The sequence below is a fragment of the Xenopus laevis genome, chromosome 3S (assembly GCF_017654675.1).
Source record: "Xenopus laevis strain J_2021 chromosome 3S, Xenopus_laevis_v10.1, whole genome shotgun sequence".
Classification (NCBI taxonomy): domain Eukaryota; kingdom Metazoa; phylum Chordata; class Amphibia; order Anura; family Pipidae; genus Xenopus; species Xenopus laevis.
Genome location: NC_054376.1, coordinates 24,786,077 through 24,812,933, shown reverse-complemented (window position 1 = coordinate 24,812,933; position 26,857 = coordinate 24,786,077). Strand labels below are relative to the sequence as shown.

Here is a 26,857-nt window from a genome sequence, read left to right as displayed (position 1 = left end):
AGAAATAATAATTGATAGAGGAGGCAATGAGAGCGCAGATTGCGCATCCGCAGTAGCGCAGCGATTTCCTGCTGCAACTTGTAGAACCCAGTCGGATCAATCTCATGTGCCAATTGCCTTGTTCGCATCACTTCCGGATCCATCTCCCCTTTCTACTGCAGAACCCCCTCCCATGCCCTGTAAGTTGAAGGGAAGGCAGTGGAGGAGATCCCAGCAGGAGCGGCGCTAGTGCCGGAGCGCAGTTTGCACAGTGAGCCCAGAATGGTGTGAGAGTGAGAGCAGCAGCTACTTCTATTGTTTGCCCTTAACCTGCAGTGGCTTCTCCTCCTCCCATCTCATTACACTCCTTCCTCTGCAGCTTTACCATTTTTCTCCATTTTCTGATTTTTTTTTTAAATTTCTATTTGAGAGCCTGTCCATCCTGTGGAGTCTGTGGGGATGGCTGACAAGAAGCAATCTGACCGTCAGAATGATGGGGAGCAAGTGCCAGCTTTCTTCAATAAATTGGGATCAGGGAGTCCCAAGCCCAGGCAGAAATTCTGTGGCATGTTCTGCCCGGTGGAAGGATCTTCTGAGAACAAGACTATAAATTTTGACTCCTTGCCGGCTGGAAGAGGGTCAGGCAAAGTCATTGTCCAGCAAAGGGATGTGACACCTTCAGATGTGGGGAGGAAAGTGGAGATCAAGTGTTCCTCTGGCAAAGAAGCCCTGCAGAACCTCAATGATAAGGTGGGTGTGGGTGCCACTATCTTCCTCCTGTTCATCAAACTTTGTAAAGAGATCTCAGCAATGATGAACCTTTGTGTCTGCTCTCTAGTCTACAGCAGCACCCAGTTCCCTTTCACTGGAGAGCCTGAATGCACCCACTATCCTATCAGCAGGGGGGGGGGAATATTATTGCTATGATTACACCAAAACTTAATCCCCTGCACTACAAATCCCAATTTTTTATTCCGCTTCCCCCAGTGACTTTAATTCGTTGATTATATTGCTGTTTCCCTGGACCCCACCCTTTGCAGCTGAAATCCAATGCAGTTCTGGTGACAGCTTTCAATGTGCACTGCTGTATTATGTACAGCTGCATTCAGCCACTAGTCTCTCTATATATTTATAGATATTCATTATTTAGTTTATAAAAAGCCTTTAATATATCTTTGTTTCAGGTTTTTTTTTTTAAAGGGGCCCAATCGAAAGATTAGAGTTGGTTCGGAGAAGGTACAACAGGTGCAAAAGCGGAGGTCCAACCTCATTACAAATCATTGTTCTTTCGTTGTATCCCCAGTGGAGGCGCTGTATACATTGAGTGGAGTAGGGGTGGATATTGTGATTTAGATTATCATTAAGCACCCAAGCCTGTGAATATTGTATATAGGTTAGAGACTGTACTCCTTCCAATTTGAGAGCTGGGGGACCATAAATAATAATGCAAAAACGCTTTTTACAACTTTTTTTGTTCAGTGTGTGTATGCATGGTCATTGGTGAATAGTGCATGATATAACACACCCATTTGGAGGCACTTGATGCACACTATTGGTGATGGCATGTACTTTATGGTACATAACATTTTAATTGTGCATGGGTCTAACTCACAATGGGGAATCAGGGGTGTAACTACAGAGGAAGCAGACCCTGCGGCTGCAGGGGGGCCCAGGATGTATAGGGGCCCCATGAGGTCTTAATTAATGAGCAATTTCAACATATAATTGTATAAAAAGGACAAACTCGTCGGTTAAGTTGGGGGCCCTAAAATGAATTTGCTGTTGGCCCTGTAACTAGACTAGATATACCACTGTGGGGAATATTAATAATAAGGGGGATGACAGTTTACCCATGGGGACCGCTAAAAATGAAAGCAGCAATAAAGGGAATAAAAATAAGATTAAGTAGAGAAGTTTGTCTGTCTCCTCCCCTTGTCCATACTTTAAGTACACCCCTGGTCAAAAATTGCTTGTCTCAGTCTCCTAAACTGTTCAATCAGTTCTCTTTTTTTCAGTTGGTCCAAACAGACCCTGAGGCTGCAGGGGGCCCAGGAGGTATAGAGGCTCTAATTCATATTCAATTTAAATACATATTGGTAAAACAAGTCAACCTCTAGACATTTTGGGGACCTGAAAAATTATTTGCCGTGGGGCCCAGTAATATCTAGTTACGTCACTGGGTTCAAATGTTTCTGTAAATGGATCTCTTCATCCTCCACCCATGAGGGACAGCAACTGCATAGGCTGGGAGAGTTTAGAGGGATGACTCGTGGAAAGTCCTAATGCATATCTATATGTGGATATATATTACCCTGTTCTCTGTCGGCACTCATTAATGGGAAAGGTGCCATCAACGTACCATGAAGCAGTTTTACATTTACACTATAGATCTGGTTGCCTCGATCAGGGTCGGATTTACATAGCGGGAACCCCTAGGCCTGCTGCTGTTCATCACCCCAGTCCCCTACCCTTCATTCCTGTACATGAACAAATTTTCATCATTATTTCGGGAGCACTGGAGATTGGCACCTGGGCAAATGGGTTAAACCATCCAAAGTCTGTCCCTGTATATTGATTTTGGATATATTGCCTCCAGTTTGTCAGTCATTGTAGAAAGGTGTATGTTTCTCACTTTTCACTATACATTAATATTATTTTATATTATATAGTATCATATATGTTCATAGTCATACTACTTGGGTATTAGGTTCCAGATAAATTAAGACTTTGGATTATCACCACATAAGGTCATGTCGTTGTGCTAAATTCCATGCTGGGCCACCACTAAAATATTCGCCACAATCTTCTTTATGTTGGTGAGACAAGACCACATGAAAGTGGTACCGAGTGGTTGTGATCCCCAATTATTCATAATAGAGAGTTGGACTTCAGAGGATCTCCCAATTGGGCCATGGCCATAGGAAAGCCTAGGACAATTCCTATTGGCCCTTTCTAATTTCTGCCATAGATCTATAGAACACCTGTTGCATTTAATACTTTCTAAGAGATCTGCCCATGATGCTGTGTTCTCTGGTGGGCCCTATTGGTTGAGTCTGGCCCACTATATGAGTGGTTTTTAGCCATCCTGCACTCTTTTGTGCACCTTAAAGGGGTTGTTCACCTATGAGATAACTTTTAATATGATATAGAGAGTGATATTCTGAGACATTTTGCAATTGGTTTTCATTTTTTATTTAAGGTTTTTGAGTAATTTAGCTTTTTATTCAGCAGCTCTTCAATTAGCATTTTAAGCAATCTGGTTGCTAGGATCCAAATTACCCTAGCAACCATGCATTGATTCGAACAAGAGACTAGAATTTGAATAGGAGAGGCCTAAATAGAAAGATCAGTAATAAAAAGTAGGGATGCACCGAATCCAGGATTCGGATTCAGCTGAATCCTTGAGCGTGGCGAACCGAATCCTTAAAATCATGTGACTTTTCATGACAAAACATGGAAGTAAAATTTTTTTTCCGCGCCACTATTTTTCCCTCCTCGCTGATTTGCATATGCAAATTAGGCTTCGGATTCATTTGGTATTCGGCTGAATCTTTCCCGTAGGATTCGGGGGTGTGGCCGAATCCAAAAAAGTGGATTTGGTGCATCCCTAATAAAAAGTAGCAATAACAATATATTTGTAGCCTTACAGAGCATTTGCTTTTTAGAAGGGGTCAGTGACGCCCATTTGAAAGCTGCAAAGAGTCAGTAGAAGAAGGCAATTAATTATAAAACTATTAATAATAAATAAGGAAAACCAATTGAAAAGTTGCTTAGAATTGGCTGTTCTATAACATACTAAAAGTTACCTTAAAGGTGAACCACCCCTTTAAATGCAAGCCACTACAGAAAAGAACAGGTCAAGCTCCCCCAAAACAAATATCTGCATCAAGTCTGAAGCCCGGCAACTGGATGTAGGGTTCTGGGGTTGGCAGTTTAATGAAGCCTGGAAATGTGCACATTTTTCTGACCTAATGGAAAGAACAACTAAAAGCAATTAGTTCATATATCTAGGTAATGTTCTGGCCAAGATGACATCTAAAATCTAATGGCCCCATAGCACGTCCTCCAGGTCTAACTCATCGTTGGTTTAAGGACTGGGGTTATCTGGCCGTCAGCCATTGTCTTGTAGTCCCTTGTTTTATCTCTATGTATTACTAATATAAATGCACAAAGAAATGCAAAGATCACAGAGCTTCTGTTTGGGAGACCTGTCATCTCATCTGGTGGTACAGTAACATTCTCTTCTCTAACCCCATCAGGGGTTTTATTCACACTCCTCATTTACTTTTGGTTTCTCCTACCCATACCTCCTCTCTCTACTATCAACTGCATTTGGTCACATATACTCACTTTCTACAACCCTATCTTTGAAAACCACTTGTACATCTAGTTGCACATTAATGCTTTCAGTGACCACATTGCAATCCGCTAGGCTTTTTGTGCACTTTCCCAGCCTCCATTAGTCAGCTTTTCACTGCAATCATTTTGTTCAAAAGCCATTCTGTTGCCCAAGGTATTTCCAATCTGCTCAGCCCTACCTACCCTTGGTTAAACTGCCTCCCTTTCCATTAAGAAATAGTTAATGCCTCTCTAACTTGAATCAAGCTGTTTTAAAAGGGGTAACTGGTGTGTGTTGGCTTAAACTGATAGTCCAGTAGAAAGCTCAATTGGCTTAAATTGTTGGATGGCCTCACAACTAAACCCCAGTCTATGGGTTAAGGGTAATGACCAAACAAAAGCTGGGGAAAGTGTAATAGAATGGAGGTGATCTTGGTACAGTAGTATAGGATGAGCTGAATTTAGTGTCAGTGTATTTGAATGTGTTTTAAAGGAATTGTTCAGTGTAAAAATACAAACTGGGTAAATAGAAAGGCTGTGCAAAATAAAAAATGTTTCTAATATACTTAGTTAGCCAAAAATGTAATATATAAAGACTGGAGTGACTGGATGTCTAACATAACAGAAACATAGCCTAACTTCCTGCTTTTCAACTCTCTTGGTTTCCATTGACTGGCTACCAGGCAGTAACCAATCAGAGACTTGAAGGGGGGCCACAAGGGTCATACCTGTTTGAATCTGAGCTGAATGCTGAAGATCAATTGCAAACTCACTCACTGAACAGAAATGTACCATGTGGCCCCCCTTCAAGTCGCTGAGCAGGAAGTAGTGTTCTGGCTATTATGTTAGACATCCAGTCACTCCAGTCTTTATATATTACATTTTTGGCTAACTAACTATATTAGAAACATTTTTTATTTTGCACAGCCGTCTACTTACCCAGTTTTTATTTTCACGCTGAACTAGTCCTTTAAGGGGAACGATCACGAAAATGAACATTTAATATAAACTTTAGCATACTGAAAAAAATAAGTTTTCTAAATATGATCAATTAAAAATTCTCTACCGTTTCTATGATAGTAAAGTTTATCTTCACTATTCTTCTTTCAGCATCTGTTTCTCTTCATTCTCTCTTCATGTAAGAGTTGGGTGTCAGATATTCATTGACAGTAAGATCCAATATATCTTATAGGGGGCTCCTTTTGCCTAGAAGATGTATTAGAGCTCTCTCTATTAAAATCACCAGAGATCATGTCTCTCTACATGCAGGATTTGTGCAAAAGGCAGTTATTTTGTTAGATTTTGTTTGTACTGGAATCAGTTATTTGAGTGAGCTCTATTACAGCCACAGCCACACCTATGTGCACCCAATAAAAAACTGGAATGAGCTGCATTCTAGTGTGTTAATATATATATATATATATATAGTGTAATAAAGTATCTCTTCCAGAGTGCAGAAGATGCAGATCCTTGCAGGATTGGTGCCGTGGATAACAGCCACTGAGCCTTTTAAAGGAAGAAAGATGATGATGGTTATTGGGAAACTGAATCTTTGAATACGCTCAAGTATAAGAGAAGATGCCAGAGACCATTTATAAAAAAAGTGCTGAGCATTTGTTCCATCTTTCTGTCTAGTTTCCTGGGTTCTAGCCAGTTTATCTGACTTTCTGGCCAGTGTAGTCATGTGGACGTTTTTACACCTTCATCCATGTTGGGCAGAGGTTTTGTAACTAGAGGCACAGAGGTACTGCCCCTTTAAATAAAAACTAAATCTTAGCAAAGAGGTATAAATGCTGCACATTATGTTTTGGGAATCTTTTCTTTCTGCTTTTTGCTGATTCAATGCTGATTCAGAATGGCCAATTATTCATTATTATTATTCATTATTCATTGTTTATTTTTTTTTATAGTTTTTGAATGAATTGCCTTCTTCTTCTGACTCTCTCCAGCTTTCAAAAAGGGCTCATTGACCCCATTTAAAAAACAAATGCTTTAAAACGCAACAAATATGTTGTTAATGCTTTCTATTCAGGCCTCACCTATTCATATCCCAGTTTCTCATTTACATCAATGCATGGTTGCTTGGATCCAGAGCCGGGCCAACCCGGCGGGCATGGCGCCAGCTGAGTGCGCACTCGAGCACGCATGTGCGAAACTGAGCTCGAGTGCGCATGCACAGAAACGGCATGCGTAGTAATGTCATTTGTACATGTGCAGAAATGGCATGCGTGCATGCGCATAGACATAGAGGAGGGGCAGGCAATATTTGATTGACAGCTGAGATTTTTAAATGAGTTTACAACAGCTATGAATGCTTAAATAAAAAAAATAATTCGGGTTTCATTATACATTTTTTATACAACTTTTTATGTCTGGGTGACAGTTCCACTTCAGATTCATTCATGTTACCAGTACATGTATCCCTTAATATCTTGGAATAAAAACAAAATACTAATAATGAATGTACATTGCAAAATTTCTTAGAATAGCACAATCATCAATTTTACATTCACTTGTTTTAAAGCTTTATTTATCCTTTAAATAAGATTTCTTACAGCCAGAGGCCCAAGATACGCACAGCTAACTGTAATGTATCCATACTAATGGAAAGAGATGCCACAATGGGACTCTATCCTTACTGCAGGTGTAAATGACAGGGCTGGCCTGTATTTCCTGATCTCTACTTTTTGAAAAAATCTGGCAAAGAGCAGAATGCAGTATTCTCTGGGGCAGAGGTGCTATTTGAGTACTAAGGGAAGTGCTCTTGCGCCCCAGCATGCGCTAGTGCCCCTTAGTACTCTTGTGGCCCAGGGAAAGTAAATAACCCAAAACAACTGTAGACTGTCCTACCAGTTACAGTCCAATAGATCTAGTCCTTACAGCACTGCACTAGTACATACCTCCCAACTGTCTTGTTTTTTGCGGGGCAGTCTCGATTTTGACAGCTCAACCCACTGTCCTGGGTTTCTTACTGAAATGTCCCAACTTTCTCTTTGATCTCCAGCACTGAACAGCCAGAAAAAGTTTCTAAAACTTAATTGGCTTCTGTCAGAGAGCCCAGAATATGTGGCAGGTGCACTTTAGATACATTTGTTACAATTTAAGATAAGCAAAGAAACTATTGTTACAAATAAAGATAAGCAGATCTCTTGGGGGAATGTGACTTGCATTTGCCCCGGGTACCACCTAGGTGGGGGGGGGAGGGAGGGAGCGGGGTCTACAAAGGGTAGGGGGGTAGGTGTTTTTTATGTTATGGGTTTGTCTCTCCTTTAAAGGGCAATTCACCTTCATTAGCAAAACTGTAATAACACATAAAAACCACAGAAAGGTGTTCAAACTTTCATAACCTGCCACATTTTGAAAAATAACATGGTAATTAGGGGGTGGCCACAAAAATGGGCGTGGCAAATCTTTTTGTCCCTCTTTCTATTTTCAAAATGTTGGGAGGTATGTTAGTATCTCTATTAAACAACGCACATGGCAGCTCCTGGGTCTGTAAATACATAAAACTCGCACTGTATGAGTGACATAGGCATACATCTGCCGGGAGCCAGAACCAGTATCTGCTGCTCCATTGCCGCATGTTGGCTCATACTGTGACTGTCCCAAGGGAATCAGCCAAGCGAGTCCTCGGGAAGGTCTGCGGCCTCTAGACTTCAAGGAGTCTGTGCAACTTCCATTGTTGAAACATAATGCATGTCCAAGATGTCATAGTTAAACATACTTTTTTGAAAACATTTATTTTGTAGGGCTCCACCTGCTGATTTAACAGAAAAATGTCCCAAGTTGATATGTCAGACAGGATATTGCATTTCACAGTGTGCGGCTTATCCACAGTGGTGGTGCTTTCCTTACAGCAGAGGTGAAAAAGGGTAATGCAAGTGAGAGTTTGACATTTTATCGAGGCATCTCCCATGAATAGCTTCCCCTTTAAAATACCATCTATAGCCTAGCGGGTGATGTAAAACTCTTTACAGTCATTGGCTTATGTCACATGAACTAGCAATCTCTGGATTCTGGCAAATGCCAAAGTGGCTGCGATAAGATGCCACAGACACTCACTGTTTATTGGGCTGGTGGGGTTTATTTGGGCTTCTGTGTATTTGGAATGCCAGGGCCTATCTTGAATCTTAGTCCTGACCTGATTGGATGGTTAGTAGCTGCAACTTGTAGCTGGCTAGAAATGTGCTTCTTTGGAAGATCTGTATCTCCAAAGATGCCCCAGTAGCTCCCCACCTTCTTTTCTGCTGATTCACTGCACATGCTCTGTGCAGCTGTCACTTACTGAGCTTAGGGACCCACTCACAATATACAGTACACATAGAATAGAAATGTCACAATATAAGGCTGATTAGTAATTAATACAGATAATTACTACATGGCAGCACAGAAACCAGTGCAATTAGCATCAGAATTTAATAATCAGCCCTGTAGCTTCAGCTTATATTACAGACAAACCTAATTTTCTGCTTAATAATTTGTGATGACCCCTAAGTTTAGCTTCTCAACAGCTGCTCACAGGGCGCCATCAGGGGGGCACAGGGGCTACTCCTGTACTGGGCCCAGGCCTAAAGGGGGCCCAGCTATGCTGCACTTTTCGAAATAGCCGGGCCTCCCTTGACAGCGCCAAAGCCGTGTCGCCTCTTTATAAACGGAAGAGCCGAAGAGCAGGACAACCGAAGTCCCAAAGCTGCGAAAAGCCCCGAAGCCATGAAACGAGCTGAACTTGAAGTCCCGAAGCCGCAAAAAGACCCAAAGTCACGAAAGGACTTTGAGTTCAGTTGAAGACCTGAAGTCACGAGTTCAGTTTTACTGAACACCAATGTGTGTTTGTTGTATTTTTTTTAAACCCCCTAACTGCCAATGTATTATTTTAAAACTCTATAGGCCCTGCCACTAATGTTTTGGCGCCAATTTTTTTTAAAATAACTTTTATGGGGGGCCCTTTTACAAACATCTTTTTTTTAATTTATGGGGGGGCCCTTGTCACCAATTATTTTATTTTACTTGTAAGGGGGCCTTGATGACCAATTTTTTTTTAAAAAAAAACTTTTATGGGGGGCCCTGGCGCCCTGGCAGACACTTTCCAAGATGGTGACCCCCTGTGACAAGTTTGAAATCCTGGATCATTGCTGCTATTGACAAGCTGAAACTTTAAGTGCAGTAAATAAAATATGGCATTTTCAAGCCATATTTTTTTATGGTTTAGTTCTCCTTTAAATGAATGACGTTCTTGCTTCATGGCTGGGATACGCTCTGGCTCAGTGTTGGACTGGGCCAGGGATTGAGGTCGGGGCAGTGACCAGGGCAAGGGAGGGAGATCGGACGGCAACCAGGGTCAGGGAGGAAATGGGGCAGCAGTAAAGCTTGAGGGAGCGGGTCTGAACTGGCGGGGCCTATGAGAGGTGGGGCCCACCGGGTGTTTTCCTGGTTTCCCAATACTTTTGAATTTGCCGCACACCACTTACTTCATATTACCGGGTGCATCCATATCCCAGGCGGCTTCCAAGCTCAACACTGCAACAATACAAAGTAGGGAAAAAGCACACCAATTCAGCTAGGCAATGTCTTTAGCACATTTATTTGCAGAAGTATTGAACGCACAAGCTTTCGGGGTCCAATCCCTTCCTCAGGTGGTTGGACCCTGAAAGCTTGTGCGTTCAATACTTCTGCAAATAAATGTGCTAAAGGCATTGCCTAGCTGAATTGGTGTGCTTCTTCCCTACTTTGGATTGTTCCTGGTGTCCCGCCAGTTCAGTCTGACCCTTCTCTGGCTCACAGAAAATATCCACAGAGCAGTATCATGTACATGAAAGTGACATTTACTGTTCTGCCTCCTGGGCAAAGCTGAACATGTTACTGTATGTATTAAACCCAGTACAGAAAATCGCTCCTTGCTGTGTATTCACTCAGTCTGCTCATTATAAAGGGGAAACAGATTCAAACAAGAATGTTATGTTTTGCATTTGGATAAATCTCCTGATGGGCTGGAGGCAGCATAAACATCAGGGCAAAATACAGACATGGTTGTGTTGATGGGTAATGTGTATTATAACACCAGAAGGCTCATCACTGTTGTGCATGTGTGGTGTGTGTGTGACAAGAGATGCACCACAATCCCATGAGAAGCACTCACGACTGATAGCTGAGTCTGGCTACAGGGGAATGACTTGGGGCTCTTACAGATGAAAGTTCACTCCAGTGTTCCCCTGTGTGGCTCATGTGAAACCCCCACAGGAACCCTCACATACACCCCGGGCCCCTGCCTCAGTTGTGGAGTCCTCCAACCACTTGCACCGCAACCCCCTCCTCCCCCCACACAAGCCTTATACTTTTCATTTGTTTTTTGTCTTTTTCTCTACATTGGATTTTGAGGGTGCAGTGGACCCATTAGGGCTTTGCTCCTCAGACCTAGGGGAGGACTGAGTGGCCATTAGGATCCGGTCCTCCCTGAAAACTTTACTCTGATGAAAACCTGGGGGAAGCTTTGGGTTAACCCAAGGAAAAAGGAGCTCTGCAGAGCCTTAAAGGGATACTGTCATGGGAAAACATGTTTTTTTTCAAAACACACCAGTTAATAGTGCTACTCCAGCAGACTTCTACACTGAAATCCAATCCGTAAAAGAGCAATTATATTCAATTTTGAAATCTGACATGGGGCTAGACATATTGTCAGTTTCCCAGCTGCCCCCAGTCTTGTGCCTGCACTTTAGGATGGAACTACTTTTTGGCAGGCTGTTATTTCTACTACTTAATGTAACTGAATCAGTCTCAGTGGGACTTTTACTATTGAGTGCTGTTCTTAGATTTACCAGGCAGCTGTTATCTTGTGTTAGCTTCCCATTGTTCTGTTGTTAGGCTGCTGGAGGAGAAGGTAGGGGGTGATATCACTCCAGCTTGCATTACAGCAGTAAAGAGTGACTGAAGTTTATCAGAGCACAAGTCACATGACTGGTTGCAGCTGGGAAACTGTCAATATATCTAGCCCCCATGTCAGATTTCAAAATTGAATATAAAAAAATCTGTTTGCAAACCAGTGGCATAACTAGATATCATTGGCATCCACAGCAAATAATTTTTCTAAATTTCTAAATTTGTCTAAAGTTTGAGCATTTTTATTAATATTTATTGGAATAGTATGTGAATAAGCAAGGCTGGGCCAAGCCGGCTGGGCACCCTAGGCAACCTAGCCCCAGATGGACTGCAACTTGCGCACACGCAGGATGGGGAGAGAGCAGGGAAAGAGGTGAACGCGATGGAGGGGATGGGACGTAGGATAAGAGATCGACTTTGGGGAGAGGATGGAGGGGAGGTAATGCAGGGGAGGAGAGCAATGGAGAGGATGGGAAAGGGGCAGAGCAACAGAGGAGAAGAAAAGGAGAGAGCGACAGAGGGGAGAGAGTGGCGGAGGGGAGGGGGAAACCAAAGAGAGCTGTGATAATGGACATGCTATAGGCAGAAGACAGTTAAGAGGTACCTGCCGAGTGTCCCACTGTCGTTGCGCCCCAGGCAGATGTCTCTTCTGCCTACCCCTAGTTCCGGCCCTGTGAATAAGGGTCTCATGGGGCCCCTATTCCTCCCGGGCCCTCCTGCAGCTGCAGGGTCTGCGTCCAATGTAGTTACCCCTGCTAAAATGCCAAACATTTATAATAATTTGTTTATCCTACATGTTATTTTTTTAACTACATGTGTAATTATTATTGTTGTGAAGCAGAAATCCTGGACAAAGTTATTGTGTTTTGTAGCAGCTTGTGGGAGGGGCTTACAGATTTTAAAGGGGAACTTAACCCCACTTGTTATTCACCACACGAAACTTGATGTAAAAATTAAACAGGATATTTTTATTCAGACAGGATAGCAAAGGTTTCTTTAGACAGGCACACTTTACACACTCCAGTACACACTTCTTCAAACACATTCAGTTACAATTATTTCAAGGAATCAGTTCAGAGTAGGCACACCTGCCTTAGGATCTTGGATCACAATATTGGCCCAATACTTTCTGGTTGATATCCCTCCACTCTTCCAGGTTAGGACCTTTTCCATCCAATTCCTGTCCAGAGACCCAGGTGTCCTTCCTACCTTGTCCTAAACTATCACTGATTCCCTTACTTACGGAGTTCCCGTAGGAAACTAATTCCACTTTCCTCCTTGATGGGGCCACAGCTGCCCTTACTAACTATCCTCACTATCTTGTGCACCTAGTGCTCGCTTTACTTAAGATCTTTCCTACTCTAACTTTTCTCATCTGTCAATGATGTCTTCACTCACCCACCAGCTGATGTTTCTTCGGCCACGGCCTCCCATCAAAACAGCTTACCTTGGGTGGGGGCACCTCCTTTAATAGCTCTCCTGTGCTCTATAGTGGCTTCTAGTGTCTATGGAAGAAATTACAATTAAACTAAATTAAAAACTCTACTGCCATCTAGTGGCGACTTACACAAATTATACCCAACATTTTTAAACACAAACATTTTACAGTCGAACACATTTTTGTCACTCACAAGATAACAACATTTTTCACATATCACACTTTTCATCTGGTTCACCCTCTTACAAGCTCTGTGTGCCGGATTATTGGCTAAGCTCCTGTCCAATCATTCAGTGGCCTCCGGCGTATATTACAGGATAAAGAGTTCTTACTTATAGGGACAGATTTGTGTTTATGTAGTATTGTGGATTGTAAGTGTAAAGGTGGCTGTATAATGATAGGTGTGAGCAGGCAGACATAGTATGGCATTAATGATGTCACTACTAGACAGTAAACTACAGCAGGAATTTGTTCCCAGACCTGGAAAGGGCCCTGATGAGGAGGGGTGGGATAGAGTGATGGGGGGGGGATAGGGTCATCACAACACCAGTGGGATATGGAGGTTTTCTTGACACCTATTTTTACTGAAAGGATAAATAAACCTTTAAAATAAGTGTAATAATGTAATAATGTAAAATTGATCAGGGTGCTATTCTAAGCACTTTTGTAATTTACATAAATTTTTTAATTCAAGATATTAAAGGATACATGTACTGTTAATATAAATTATTTTTGTTACAAAATTGTCACCTGCTGGTCATTTTCCGACCACTCTGACCACCAAGTAATCAAGGAAGTTGTCAGGAGAAAGAAAGAGACTGCTCTGATGTTCTTCTGCTTAGGAAAGATGTGGGAAAGATTTGTATTTTTTTTTTTCCTAAGCAGAAGAAAATCAGAGCAGCCTCTTTCTTTCTCCTGACAACTTTGTTGAATAGCATAATCATCAATTTTACATTCACTTGTTTTAAAGTGATACTGACACTAAAAAACTACTTTTTAAAATATGAATGTACATTAAAAGTTACCTATAGGTCATGTTGATTGTTTTTTGCCAAGAGGTTTGTTTTTGAAAGTAATTGTTAGTTGAAGTTCCTAAATCTGACTGTTTTGCCAACCTGACTGTCCCATCTCAACATGTCAGTTAAAGTATCTCTTTAAAGGTTTACTTATCCTTGAATGGCTCAAGTGAGTCTAGGTTATGCTACAAATGCTTTACTATTGTTCCTTCGTGCAGACTGATCAAAATTACCGAAGCTGCATTCTTATTGGCTTGGCCAGCCATGTCTGCCATTTAGCTGTAGTTATTCTGCTTTGATGTCTTTGGACTTTCCCCTGGATGCCCCCTCTCATGGTTTATAATATACTGTTACCCACAGCATTATCTTAAAGTGGGGTCCCATGTGAGGCTAGAGGGACCCAGAACAAATTGCCTCTGTTGCTCCATAAAATTATCCCTGCCCTTTGCTTTTGTACAAAGTGTTGCAGAAGCCATAGGGTATTGAGCTGAGGGGAGACACATTTTTTGCTTCATATGCAGGATCAGCCAAAGCCCCTCTTTTGTCCCAAGGGCAGTGCTATTTTCTGCCTTCTTTAGACCCAAAACACGAACTCACTAGGTTCTTCTGCCTGCCCAGAAATAAAGCCTTTGAGAATGAAATGTATTTTGTACATGTCCAGCTCACACACATAAGCACATGTAAGCTCAGCTGTTAGAGGGGGAATTCACCTAAGAAATAAGGACATTTTGTATAATGAAAGAAAACGTAATTCTAACTGTCCAATATACATTTATTTAAATGATTTGGGTAAATGTAATTGCTAGTGAAAGCCTTATCTGTCTGGCATAGGGCCGCCATACTTGTATGCTTGAGTCAGCTGGATTCCTTAATATAAAAGCGATGTAAGGTGCACGTACCATCAGTGGTCCATCCTCCACCATTGATCCAAAGAAGAAGTTTACGTACAGCACCAATCAATTTAAAATGCCTTTATTGGTACATTTAATGGCAAACAGCCTGGTCTGCGACGTTTCAGGCCTTCAGGCCCTTTATCAAGCTCCTTGATAAAAGGCCTGAAGGCCGGAAACGTCGCAGACCAGGCTGTTTGCCATAAAATGTACCAATAAAGGCATTTTAAATTGATTGGTGCTGTACGAAAACTTCTTCTTTGGCATAGGGCCGCCATCAGGGGGGATTGGGGGTACATTTGTACCAGGCCCGGGCTTAAAGAGGGACCCAGCTGTGCTGCACTTTTCAAATTAGCTGGGCCCCCCTTGACAGCGCCGAACCTATGAAGTCCCAAATAGTTGAAGAGCTGAGGATCCAAAGTCCCGAAGACCTGAAGTGTCGAAGTCCCGAAGCTACGGAGCCGAAGCCACAAAAAGACCTGAAGTCGTGAAAAGACCCAAAGCCACGAAAGGAGCCAAAGGTAAGTACCACACCAATGTGTTTTTTTTTCATTTAAACCCCTGGCCACCAATGTAATAATTTAATACTATATAGGCCCCTGGCCACCAATGTTTTTTTTTTAATATTCTATGGGGCCCCTGGCACCCATGTTTTTTTTTAACTTATAGGGGGGCCCGGCCACCAATGTTTTTTTTTAAACTAATGGTGATTTCAGATGGCGGCCATGGTCTGGCATATTGATTCTCTGCGCTGCTTCTCCTGACTGCTATTAATTATTTATATATTGATATTTTAATATTGTAATAATATATTCTAATATATACTTTGAGTGTGAATTTGTAGAGTTTAAGTTTTCCATTCTTGCGGTTAAAATGGCTGATGCTCACCCCTCCCTCAATTCAGTGGGGCAATGTTCCCCTTCTGCCCATTTATTTGAAGACTGTGGAAACTTTAGTATAGTATTGTTCTACTCAGAGTGAATCATTGACAGCAGCATCACTTTATGATTTTTGCACTGGAGTGGCCATAAAGAAACACAGGGGGTTGATCCTGCTTTGCAATCTGTGACCCAAAGCCAGATATCTATTAAAGGAGTTGTACACCTTTGAGTTAACATGTAATGTGAGCGTGATGTTCGGAGACAATTTGCTATTGGTTTTAATTTTTTTATTATTTGTGGTTTTTGAGCTATTTAGTTTTTTATTCAGCAGCTCTCCAGTTTGTACCTTTAGCAAACGGCCCCTAGGTCCATTGCCGTTTGTCGCTACTGCCTCCTCCACTTTATTTGTGCAAATGTTCATTACTGGGACCGGAGCAATGGGGATTGGCGCGCAGGAAATTAAAAAAAATATTGTATCTCCTGCGCATGTGGGTGTGCTACCCTAGGCCCGGGCCTTGGTGGCCTTTCCACAAATCCAAGCCTGTATGGGAGGCAGTTTAAAATTGACCAAGAACATTGTGCTGCTTGTATTGTTTGTCAGAATTCTTCCTATTCCCTGCTGGATTCTTCTCCATGACATCAGTTGCCTCAGACTCACAACATAAAACACAAGGGAGCAGTGCTCACAACACATTGAGAGCTAGGTATCAATCTGAGCAGGCACTGGAATAAAACTGCCACTGGAATAAAACCGGTACTGGAATAAAACTGGCACTGGAATAAAACTGTTAATGGAATAAAACTGGTACTGGAATAAAACCGGTACTGGAATAAAACCGTTGCTGGAATAAAACCGGCACTGGAATAAAACTGGCACTGGAATAAAACTGGCACTGGAATAAAACTGGCACTGGAATAAAACTGGTACTGGAATAAAGCTGGCACTGGAATAAAACTGGCACTGATAAGCCCATAACTAATCGGTATTAGAGAACAATGGGGGCTTCACTGGAACTCGAGTCCCTGCAGGCCAACAACATTAGATCTGGGCCTGTACTGGAAAGCAACCATGTTTCAATATGGGGGCAAGGAATTAGTTTTTATTGTGGGCCGCCTTTGGAAGAGAAACAATGTGGCCTGGGATCAGTTTGTGTCAGTACCAGAGAACAAAAAAAATCCTGTATGATTTAGCAACTGATCTTTTTCAAAGGAAATCATGACAAAAGCCCTGGAGGGCAATGTATCATTGTGTAGTGTAGAGAGCAGTGTGTGTGACAGTAGCACTGGGGTTATACCATTGTGTAGTGTAGAGAGCAGTGTGTGTGACGGCAGCACTGGGGTTATACCATTGTGTAGTGTAGAGAGCAGTGTGTGTGACAGTAGCACTGGGGTTATACCATTGTGTAGTGTAGAGAGCAGTATGTGTGACGGCAGCACTGGGGTTATACCATTGTGTAGTGTAGAGAGCAGTGTGTGTGACGGCAGCACTGGGTTATACGATTGTGTAGTGTAGGGAGCAGTGTGTGTGACGGCAGCACTGTGGTTATACCATTGTGTAGTGTAGAGAGCAGTGTGTGTGACAGTAGCACTGGGGTTATACCATTGTGTAGTGTAGAGAGCAGTGTGTGTGACAGTAGCACTGGGGTTATACCATTGTGTAGTGTAGAGAGCAGTGTGTGTGACGGCAGCACTGGGGTTATACCATTGTGTAGTGTAGAGAGCAGTGTGTGTGACGGTAGCACTGGGGTTATACCATTGTGTAGTGTAGAGAGCAGTGTGTGTGACGGCAGCACTGGGGTTATACCATTGTGTAGTGTAGAGAGCAGTGTGTGTGACGGTAGCACTGGGGTTATACCATTGTGTAGTGTAGAGAGCAGTGTGTGTGACGGCAGCACTGGGGTTATACCATTGTGTAGTGTAGAGAGCAGTGTGTGTGACAGTAGCACTGGGGTTATACCATTGTGTAGTGTAGAGAGCAGTGTGTGTGACAGTAGCACTGGGGTTATACCATTGTGTAGTGTAGAGAGCAGTGTGTGTGACGGCAGCACTGGGGTTATACCATTGTGTAGTGTAGAGAGCAGTGTGTGTGACGGCAGCACTGGGGTTATACCATTGTGTAGTGTAGGGAGCAGTGTGTGAGCACTGGAAGCAGGAAGAAATGAGAGCGAGGCATGAGTGGGCAGTGGCCAGTGAATTGCAGCGCTTCAATCTCGGTCTCACTGCATTGCAGTCGTTCCATCTTCCATGATAGCCACGCCCCCTAAGCAGAAGCCTCATTTGCATAGCGGTTCTTTCCCAACCAATGGCCGGCGAGAGAAGCTGTTGCCTCGGATGAGGACAGGGAGTGGTTCCGCGCGTGCGCACCGGCCTCCTGCTGCAAGTCCTTTATTGCAGCCTGAGCAGAGGAAAATCGGGGGCAGTGCATCCTCTTCATCTTCCTCCACCTCCTCCTGATCTCCCCTCCGTCCTCAGTCTCTTCCAGTGTCCGCCGCCGCCCCCGGGCCCAGCAGCTGTAGGCAGACATGTCAGGTTATCAGGGCAAGAAGAACATTCCCCGCATCACGGTGAGTCAATGTGTCACATTCGCCTCTTCTGCACTGGCCCTGCCTGCCGGGAAACCTGCACCCGAGCTCAGCCGGTATCCGCATCTTGTCCCGGTGTATTGTGGGAAGGGAGGGATTCCCTGGCTGCTGTTGCTGCGGCATCTCTGGCCGCAAATGATGCTCAGCCTGATGGACATGTCTCTCTCTGATGTACCGCTATTTGGGGGAACCTTCTCCCTGTGTATGATTGTACTTGCACAGTCAAATGTATGTGTTTTATAATATGAATCATCCACAGTGTAGCCTGGACTAGTAGTGACAGTGTAATGTACTAGAGCAGTGTAGTAGTGTAATATAGTAGTGCAATGTAGTAGTGCAGTGTAATATTGTAATGTAGTAGTGTAGTGCAGTGTAGTAGTGTAATATAGTAGTGCAATGTAGTAGTGCAGTGTAGTGTAGTAGTGCTGTAGTGCAGTGTAGTAGTGTAATGTAGTAGTGCAGTGTAGTAGTGTAATATTGTAGTGCAATGTAGTAGTGTAATGTAGTAGTGCAGTGGAGTAGAGTAATATAGTAGTGCAATGTAGTAGCGCAGTGTAGTAGTGCATTGTAGTAGTGTAATGTAGTAGTGCAGTCTACTAGTGCATTGTAGTAGTGCAGTGTAGTAGTGTAATATAGTAGTGCAATGTAGTAGTGCATTGTAGTAGTGTAATTTAGTAGAGCAATGTAGTAGTGCAGTGTAGTAGTGTAATATAGTAGTGCAATGTAGTAGCACAGTGTAGTGTATTGTAATGTAGTAGTGTAGTGCCGTGTAGTAGTGTAATATAGTAGTGCAATGTATTAGTGCAGTGTAGTGTAGTAGTGCTGTAGTGCAGTGTAGTAGTGTAATGTAGTAGTGTAGTAGTGTAATATTGTAGTGCAATGTAGTAGTGTAATGTAGTAGTGCAGTGGAGTAGAGTAATATAGTAGTGCAATGTAGTAGCGCAGTGTAGTAGTGCATTGTAGTAGTGTAATGTAGTAGTGCAGTCTACTAGTGCATTGTAGTAGTGCAGTGTAGTATTGTAATATAGTAGTGCAATGTAGTAGTGCATTGTAGTAGTGTAATTTAGTAGAGCAATGTAGTAGTGCAGTGTAGTAGTGTAATATAGTAGTGCAATGTAGTAGCACAGTGTAGTAGTGCATTGTAGTAGTGTAATGTAGTAGTGCAGTGTAGTAGTGTAATATAGTAGTGCAGTGTAGAAGTGTAGTATTGTAATGTAGTAGTGCATTGTAGTTGTGTAATATAGTAGTGCAGTGTAGTAGTTCTGTAGTGCAGTGCAGTAGTGTAATGTAGTAGTGTAGTAGTGTAGTAGTGTAATGTAGTAGTGGAATGTAGTAGTGCAGTGTAGTAGTGCTGTAGTGCAGTGTAGTAGTGCATTGTAGTTGTGTAATATAGTAGTGCAGTGTAGTAGTGCAGTGTAGTAGTGCTGTAGTGCAGTGTAGTAGTGTAATGTAGTAGTGCAGTAGTGTAATGTAGCAGTGTAGTAGTGGAATGTAGTAGTGCAGTGTAGTAGTGGAATGTAGTAGTGCAGTGTAGTAGTGGAATGTAGTAGTGCAGTAGTGGAATGTAGTAGTGCAGTGTAGTAGTGTAATGTAGTAGTGCAGTAGTGGAATGTAGTAGTGCAGTGTAGTAGTGGAATGTAGTAGTGCAGTAGTGTAATGTAGTAGTGCAGTGTAGTAGAGGGGAGGAGGATGCTGTGTTGCAGCCTAATTTGCAGCTGCACATACAGCTCTTATGTCAGTAAAGGTTAGAGCAGTGGTCCCCAACCTTTTTCACCTGTGAGCAACATTCAGATGTAAAAAAGAGTTGGGGAGCAACACAAGCACGAAAAATGTTCCTGGGGTGCCAATAAGGGTTGTGATTGACTATTGGTAGCTCCTATGTGGACTGGCAGCCTACATGAGACTCTGTTTGGCAGTACATCTGGTTTTTATACAACCAAAACTTGCCTCCAAGGGTGGAAATTCAAATATAAGAACCTGCTTTGAGGCCACTGTGAGCAACATCCAAGAGGTTGGAGAGCAACATGGTGTAAAATCCAGGAAAATGTAAAATCAGGGAAATGTATTATACATAATATATAGGTGGTACCACAAAACAACAATTTAAAATGAGGGAAAACTTAAAATCAGGAGATGAAAAATTGAGGTTTCGCTGTATAGGATAATTGGCAGGGTGCTGTGCCCGAGGGTAGGATATCTGTGTATAGTAGTGTGCCAAGGCTTATGGGTACCAGTATGGCTGGGCCAGTTAGTTGGGTTCCATGCAGAGAGATGAGGAGCTGATCCATGTATCTGGCCAGGGACAGCTTTTTTTTGTTTAGCCACATGTAGCAACTCCTGCCCCTGCGTGTGTCACTTGCTGCATTATTAATATTGATTGCTGCTTGTCCATTTAAATCAGGAACGACCAATCTGCCGCTATTGGTGGTGGCGGGGTCCTGGGAGTGTGCTGGAGGGCCACAGTTGGACAACCCAGTAGGTAAATATAGATCATAAGTTGGAGTATTCCCGCAGTACGATACCTCTTCTGTACACACAGCGCATGCAGAAGAGGTATCGTACTGCGGGAATACTGCAATTTGCGATCGTGCACAAATAATCCTGTAAGTAGAAACTAAGCAGGGTCTTGGTGCCGGCACTACCATAATGCACATTGGTGCGCCTCTGTGTCCCCTTTTGTCTTTAAGCTAAAATACATCTTTCGAGTTAAAGACTGGGTACAGTGCACAGATAAACATTTCTGAAATTCTGCACAAGCTCAAAGACAGTCGAGCGGTTTGGAAAGTGAAGGGAAACGGAGAGTTGGTGTACTTGATTTGGAAAGGAAGCGCATACAAATCTGACTTTTAGCAATTTTTTAAGGGGTGGAATCCCTTTGTATGTAGCGCATCCTATTTGGACAATTTTGAGTGTGTTTTATTTCTAAATATAGATCATAGTCTCCAGTTTTACTGGCCACTGCTGGGAAGATGTTTCTCTGAGGATATGTTTTATATATATATATATATATATATATATATATATATATATATATATATATATAGAAACGAAAAGATTGGTAGCGCACTCCAGGGACTTGTATATGATTCTTTATTCTTTATGGCATAATGATCGACGTTTCGGCTCCCCTCTAGAGCCTTGAAAAAGGCTCTAGAGGGGAGCCGAAACGTCGATCATTATGCCATAAAGAATAAAGAATCATATACAAGTCCCTGGAGTGCGCTACCAATCTTTTCGTTTCTGCATTTTCAATCCCAGGAGCAGCACCCGGGCGGATGATTAAGAAGTTAATTGGAGGAGTGCGGATCTGTTTGGTTTGTGTATATATATATATATATATATATATATATATATATATATATATATATATATATATGTGCATGTGTCCGATCCACCGTGTGCAGCTCATGAGAGAATTCAGTGTCATTTCCCATAAAATGGTTTATCTTTCTGCAGAGGAACAGATGGGTTGACTGTGACACAAATGCACCAACCCACACGGGAAGTGGGAACATATCCAGGCAGCAGCGCTGTACAAGAGAGTAATGGCAGTGACACACTCTGCTCTGCCTTCCTCTCCCAGACACACACTGCTCTTTGTGTCATTGCTGTGCCTGGCTCTGCCTTCATCTCTCTGACACACTGGCATTGCATCTGTGTGCCTATAGTATCTGTGCGCCTATGGTATCTGTGCGCCTGTGGTATCTGTGCGCCTGTGGTATCTGTGCGCCTGTGGTATCTGTGCGCCTGTGGTATCTGTGCGCCTATAGTATCTGTGTGCCTATAGTATATAGTGCCTATGGTATATGTGTGTCTATAGTATCTGTTTGCCTGTGGTATCTGTGTGCCTATGGTATATGTGTGCCTATAGTATCTGTTTGCCTATGGTATCTGTGTGCCTATAGTATGTGTGTGCCTGTGGTATCTGTGTGCATGTGGTACACTCATAAACACGCTACTCTGTCATCATCTCCCAAGTACACACTGTTTTACCTGTCCTATCTGTGTGCAGCTCCCTCCATCGTATTATAGGACTCCAGATACCCACTGTTCATTTTTGTCATAGACACCTTAGAAATACTTTTTACCCATTGTTCTGCCTATGTTAGGCACCCACACCATAAAGCATCTCTGTGTTGTGCAGCCCTCTCGATCAAGATGTACTCGCTCCATATGTATATTGTTGTCCATATGATGGCTTCCCTATTGCAGGGACACTTGTCTCTATACAGCCCTAATTTTGGACTCCCAGCTGCCACCCTGTCGCTGACACACACCCTGCGACCGTGAAACACACACACCAATTAGCATGCGACAGATCAGCATCCTTCTGGCCTATCACAGAGCTGCAACTGTTCCCTGCTCATCATTCAGTCAGTTCATTGTGTCTGATAGATGGACACACACACTCTAATGATGGACACACAGACACACACGTTGCCATTGTATCTGGATTAAGGGAGGGGGCGGAAGGGTGTGAGCACCAGGGTTGGGAACAGTTTAGGATTGGACTCTTGATACAATGCATTAAAGTCTTGTTTCCATGGCAACTGCTGCCACCTGATGGGAGCGGGAGGGATGAGAGCCGCTTCTTCCCTTGGTGCTGCAACCGCATCTTTATGAGCTGAATCCCAGCGACCCAATTTGGAGTTTATCTCAGTTCTGTAACTGTTTGCTACACATGAACATGCTACATCCATGTGAACATTACAGCATGTGTTTTATTAGAGTACACTCCCTAGTCTGAATATACTTGTAACGTAGTGGTTACTGGACTTCTTTTGGTTCAAGACCCCCCTTGGAGGTCCCCCCTTAGACTTTTAGCTGAATCCCACTCACTTTAACCATAGCAAATAGACAATCTCTCCAAATCTCATCCTAATTGGCTGAACCCTCCTGGCCCCTCTCCCAGCCTCACATTTTGAGAACCACTGCTTAAAATTATGTATATCCTTTTATCATGTAATTATATATATCGTGCAGGGATTTACAGGGATTGTGCAGTAACCTATAGAGACCAAGCAGATATTCACTTTTATTACTGGTCCTGCTGCTGACTGATAAAGCAAACTGAGAATGTGTTGCTATGGGTTACTGCTCAGGGCACATTCCCCTATTGCATTTATTAAATGAACCTGAGGGTTTTGCCCAGGCTCCCTTTTGCTCGATATTAGCTCTTACTAGCCATATATTACAGATTATGAGAGCACGGATGTATGAAGGTCAACATTAAAGGAAACATTTTTCAGGTCATTCGCACCCCTCAAGCATTTATGGAACCAAATAGTCACCATTATTAATTGGCAACTGAATGACTTAATATATTGCAGAAAATTATTATTTTATTATAATTATTAACATGTATTTATATAGCGCCAACATATTGCGTAGCACTGTAAAGTAAATGTGATTATACAACTAAATCACATGAATTATATACATAGAACATATGGAGTTTTTAGCAAGAACTGCATTTGTCTGTGTGCCCTCCAGGGGCAACTGCAATGCTCTGCCTTTCCCGTTCAATCTGATTTGTGGCCGGAAGATCGGCCTAATTGAGCAAAAATCTGCTTGTCTCTATAATGTATCATTCGCACTATACACATACTACATAATACTTTACTATAATCGGTGTAAATTTGATTTCACCCAATGGCATGAGTGTAATTTCAAATATTTTGCCTTCCTCTTTTCCCCCAGCTCAGAATGTAGATTCTGGTGATTCTGGTGACCGGCAAGGACCAATGACTTATCTGTTAGAGGATTGGTTACATTGATCTCAGTGCTGTATGCCACATGACAGAAGCAGCAGCAACCTGTAGGTTTTATGGGTGTGAAATGCCATAAGGCAGTTCCCAAATGGCGGAGATTGTTGTTTGACAAGGTGGTTGTCGATACACAAGTAATATACATTTATAGCGATTAGATTATACAGCAAACTGAAGCAGAGCAGGTGTTGCTGCAACAGATGGGATAAGCACGGACAGTAAATACACCTCATGACTGAGCCTTTCCTTTATGTATTTGTGAAGCGTGCAAGAGAATGGTACTGACACATAGATAGTGATTCACGCATGAGTGGTACCCTGTATAGGTTCTTCCTTGAAGTGGGCTATTGAGATAGAAGACATGTTTGGGGGGAGCTGAAATGTGTAAAAATGCTTATGCTGCCTCTGAATCTCATGGGAAGACAGGGGGGTTTAGAAGCGCCTTACGGGCCTTTAGTTGGACAGTCCTGCTCAAGTAAGGGGCAGGTAAAAACTGTAGCCCCACCCATCTGGCTACTGTAAATGAAAAGTGGTGACATTTAATTCTAGTTTTCCTTGTTTCCTAGTTGTAGTTGTGAGCGACTACTCAAACAGTAAGACGCTGTTAGAACCTCAAAATAAGACAGAGAACATACCTGAGTTTTTATATTTACAGCCATACTAACTGCTCTCGTGAGCACAATGGAGTCTTCCATTATAGACATTATTTTTATCCTGCATGCTCTAAACTGATTATTGGCATATCAGATACTGTACATGGTCTCTTGCCAATAAATAAGCTGTGTGCACATGTATGCATGGCACCCCTTTAAAGACATTTAAAATCTGACAGTTTCTCTGCGAGTTGAATCCCCCCCCCAGATTTTATGCAGAATTATAAGACAAAAATAGTTCCCAATAGGGAGGCAGAGCTAGAATAAAGCATTACGCCTCTGGCTCTAGCTATGTGCTTTAATTCCCAATGAGCAATGGGAGGGAGCCCCGCAGCTCTACGAAGTGTTTTTAATTACAGTTCATTGGTTCAGTAGTAAGAACCAGTCTGTTGGTGCTGGGAATCAGTCAATTAGCAGTGTGGGTTCTGGCTGTAGTAGATCACATTCTGCTTGTTGCCGTGCCGGCTGCTGGCCCTGACAGTTCAGGAGGCATATGAGAACCTGAACAAAAGGGGAGATTGTAAAGTTCCTATTCACTTGGCTACTTCTAAAGTATTTCCCAATGCTCCCAACCCTAGGTAGCCCACAGCAGTTATTGGGGGTAAATACTTACTTGCTGTCCTAGTGTTGGACATCAGATGAGGTCTTGAGACTATAAAGCATTAAAACCCCTGTGTTATAGAGCTGATTGTGAGTATTGTCATAGGTATTGTCTATAATGAGGCCATGAACGTTCCAAATAAAGTATGCTTTTATGTCATAGTAGCCTGAGGTGTGGTTCCAGTCATTGCTAATAATGTGTTATATTTGTAGATTGTGAGTGGGCCCTCAGGCAGACAACCCAAACAGAAGATATAACCCTTAAAATAATGTCAGTGTCCCCTACTGAATCCTAGCTGTTGTATCCTGGGCTCCTGCTTGTGAAAACTGTAGAATCATTCTAGAACACAGATGCCCCCCTTGGTTATTCTGGAACACTTGGAAGTCAGAACTGAAGTTTGACAACAGCAGGAAGGTTTCAGGCTGGACATTCCATATCTAGAACTTATGAAACTGAACATTGGCTGCTTTGTTCCACTAGAATTTACAGAGCTCATTGGGATTTCTGGCCAGTTCCTAATATTTCTGTTGTACACTGATTGTGATTATTTTCCGATGCTCCGGGCCAAACGACTGCTTACTCTAACAGCCCTCCTAATTAGTGATGACACCCATAGACTGCAATGGGTGGAAAATAAAAATTTTACGGCCATAGACTTCAATGCATTTTGGCGAATTTTTGACATTTCACAAATTTTTGGCTAAGCGAAACGGGCCAGATACGCCCATCATTACTCCTAAGCCGTATAGTAGCTGCTGCATACAGACCAAGGTCACTGTTGGAGTGTTAATACTGATACTTTTTAGCCAAAAGTAGCGCTAGTGAGTGGTTAATTGGTGCTGTCAGGCACTTCAAGAAAAATGTGTGCCCTGTACATGGAAGAACTGTGGATAATATAAGTGGTGTGTTAACTTCACATGCTGTCAAGTATTACCGATTTAAAGGGGTGGTTCACCTTTAAGTTAACTTTTAATATGTCATATAATGACCCATTCTAAGCAACTTTTTAATTGGTCTTCATCATTTATTTTGTTATAGTTTTCGAATTATTTGCCTATTGATTCTGACTCTTTCCAGCTTTCAAATGGGGTCACTGACCCCATGTAAAAAGTAAATTCTCTGTGAGGCTACACAATTATTGTAAATGCCACTTTATATAACTCATTTTTCTATTCAGGCCCTCTCCTATTCATATTACAGTCTCTTGTTTAATTAAGTGCATGGTTGCTGGGGTAACCCTAGCCACCAGACTGCTGAATAAAAAGCTAAATAACTCAAAATAAAATGTGTGATATGTGTGAGAATGAGTAAGAGTATTCATATTCATTGTGTGTGTATTTAGAGAGCACTGTGCATTTTGGTGCGTTGCTCCTTTCAAACACTGATCTGTGCAGATGGTTCTGTTGGGAGTCCAGCCACAAGGGTGGGCATTATTGATAATTTCTTTTGTGCCATGGGATTTACTGAGTGCTGTTGGCAAATAACATTTGATCAAAAAAAGGGAATTATAGTCAGTAGCCTATTGTTGCACCAATCAGACCCAGCAGAGAATATAATTGACAGATACTGCTTGCATAAGAAATTACAGTGAAACTCACATTTTACATAGGCTGATTTTAAGTTTTCCCCCATTTTCCAATATTTTTTTGTGGTCTGACCAATATATAATGCAAAATGCATTACCCTGCTTTTTTTCCGAATTTTACGCAATTTTTTTTCCGGTCCCTTGAAAAATGTAAAATGGGGGTGCTACTGTACATTTACAAATAAATTTAAAACTGTTAAGATGTTTACGTGATGTCATTTTCAACAATTGTATTTTTAATTATGCAAAAAAT

The 26,857-nt window shown here is 42.3% G+C and overlaps 1 protein-coding gene across 2 annotated transcripts in view; it reads left to right on the top strand.

Moving 5' to 3' along the window:
• The first annotated feature begins 285 nt into the window (after nt 1-285).
• The window catches only part of LOC108712711 (dihydropyrimidinase-related protein 2), a 49,420-nt gene continuing 22,848 nt past the window's right edge, over nt 286-26,857 (top strand). Inside the window, exon 1 of one of the 2 annotated variants that reach the window (XM_041588107.1) lies at nt 286-729. In XM_041588107.1, the coding sequence (XP_041444041.1) occupies nt 439-729 (291 nt within the window). In that variant the 5' untranslated portion in view covers nt 286-438. Of the gene's footprint in view, nt 730-17,755; nt 17,980-26,857 lie in introns of those variants that run through there. The other variant, XM_018255071.2, reaches the window with a different exon arrangement.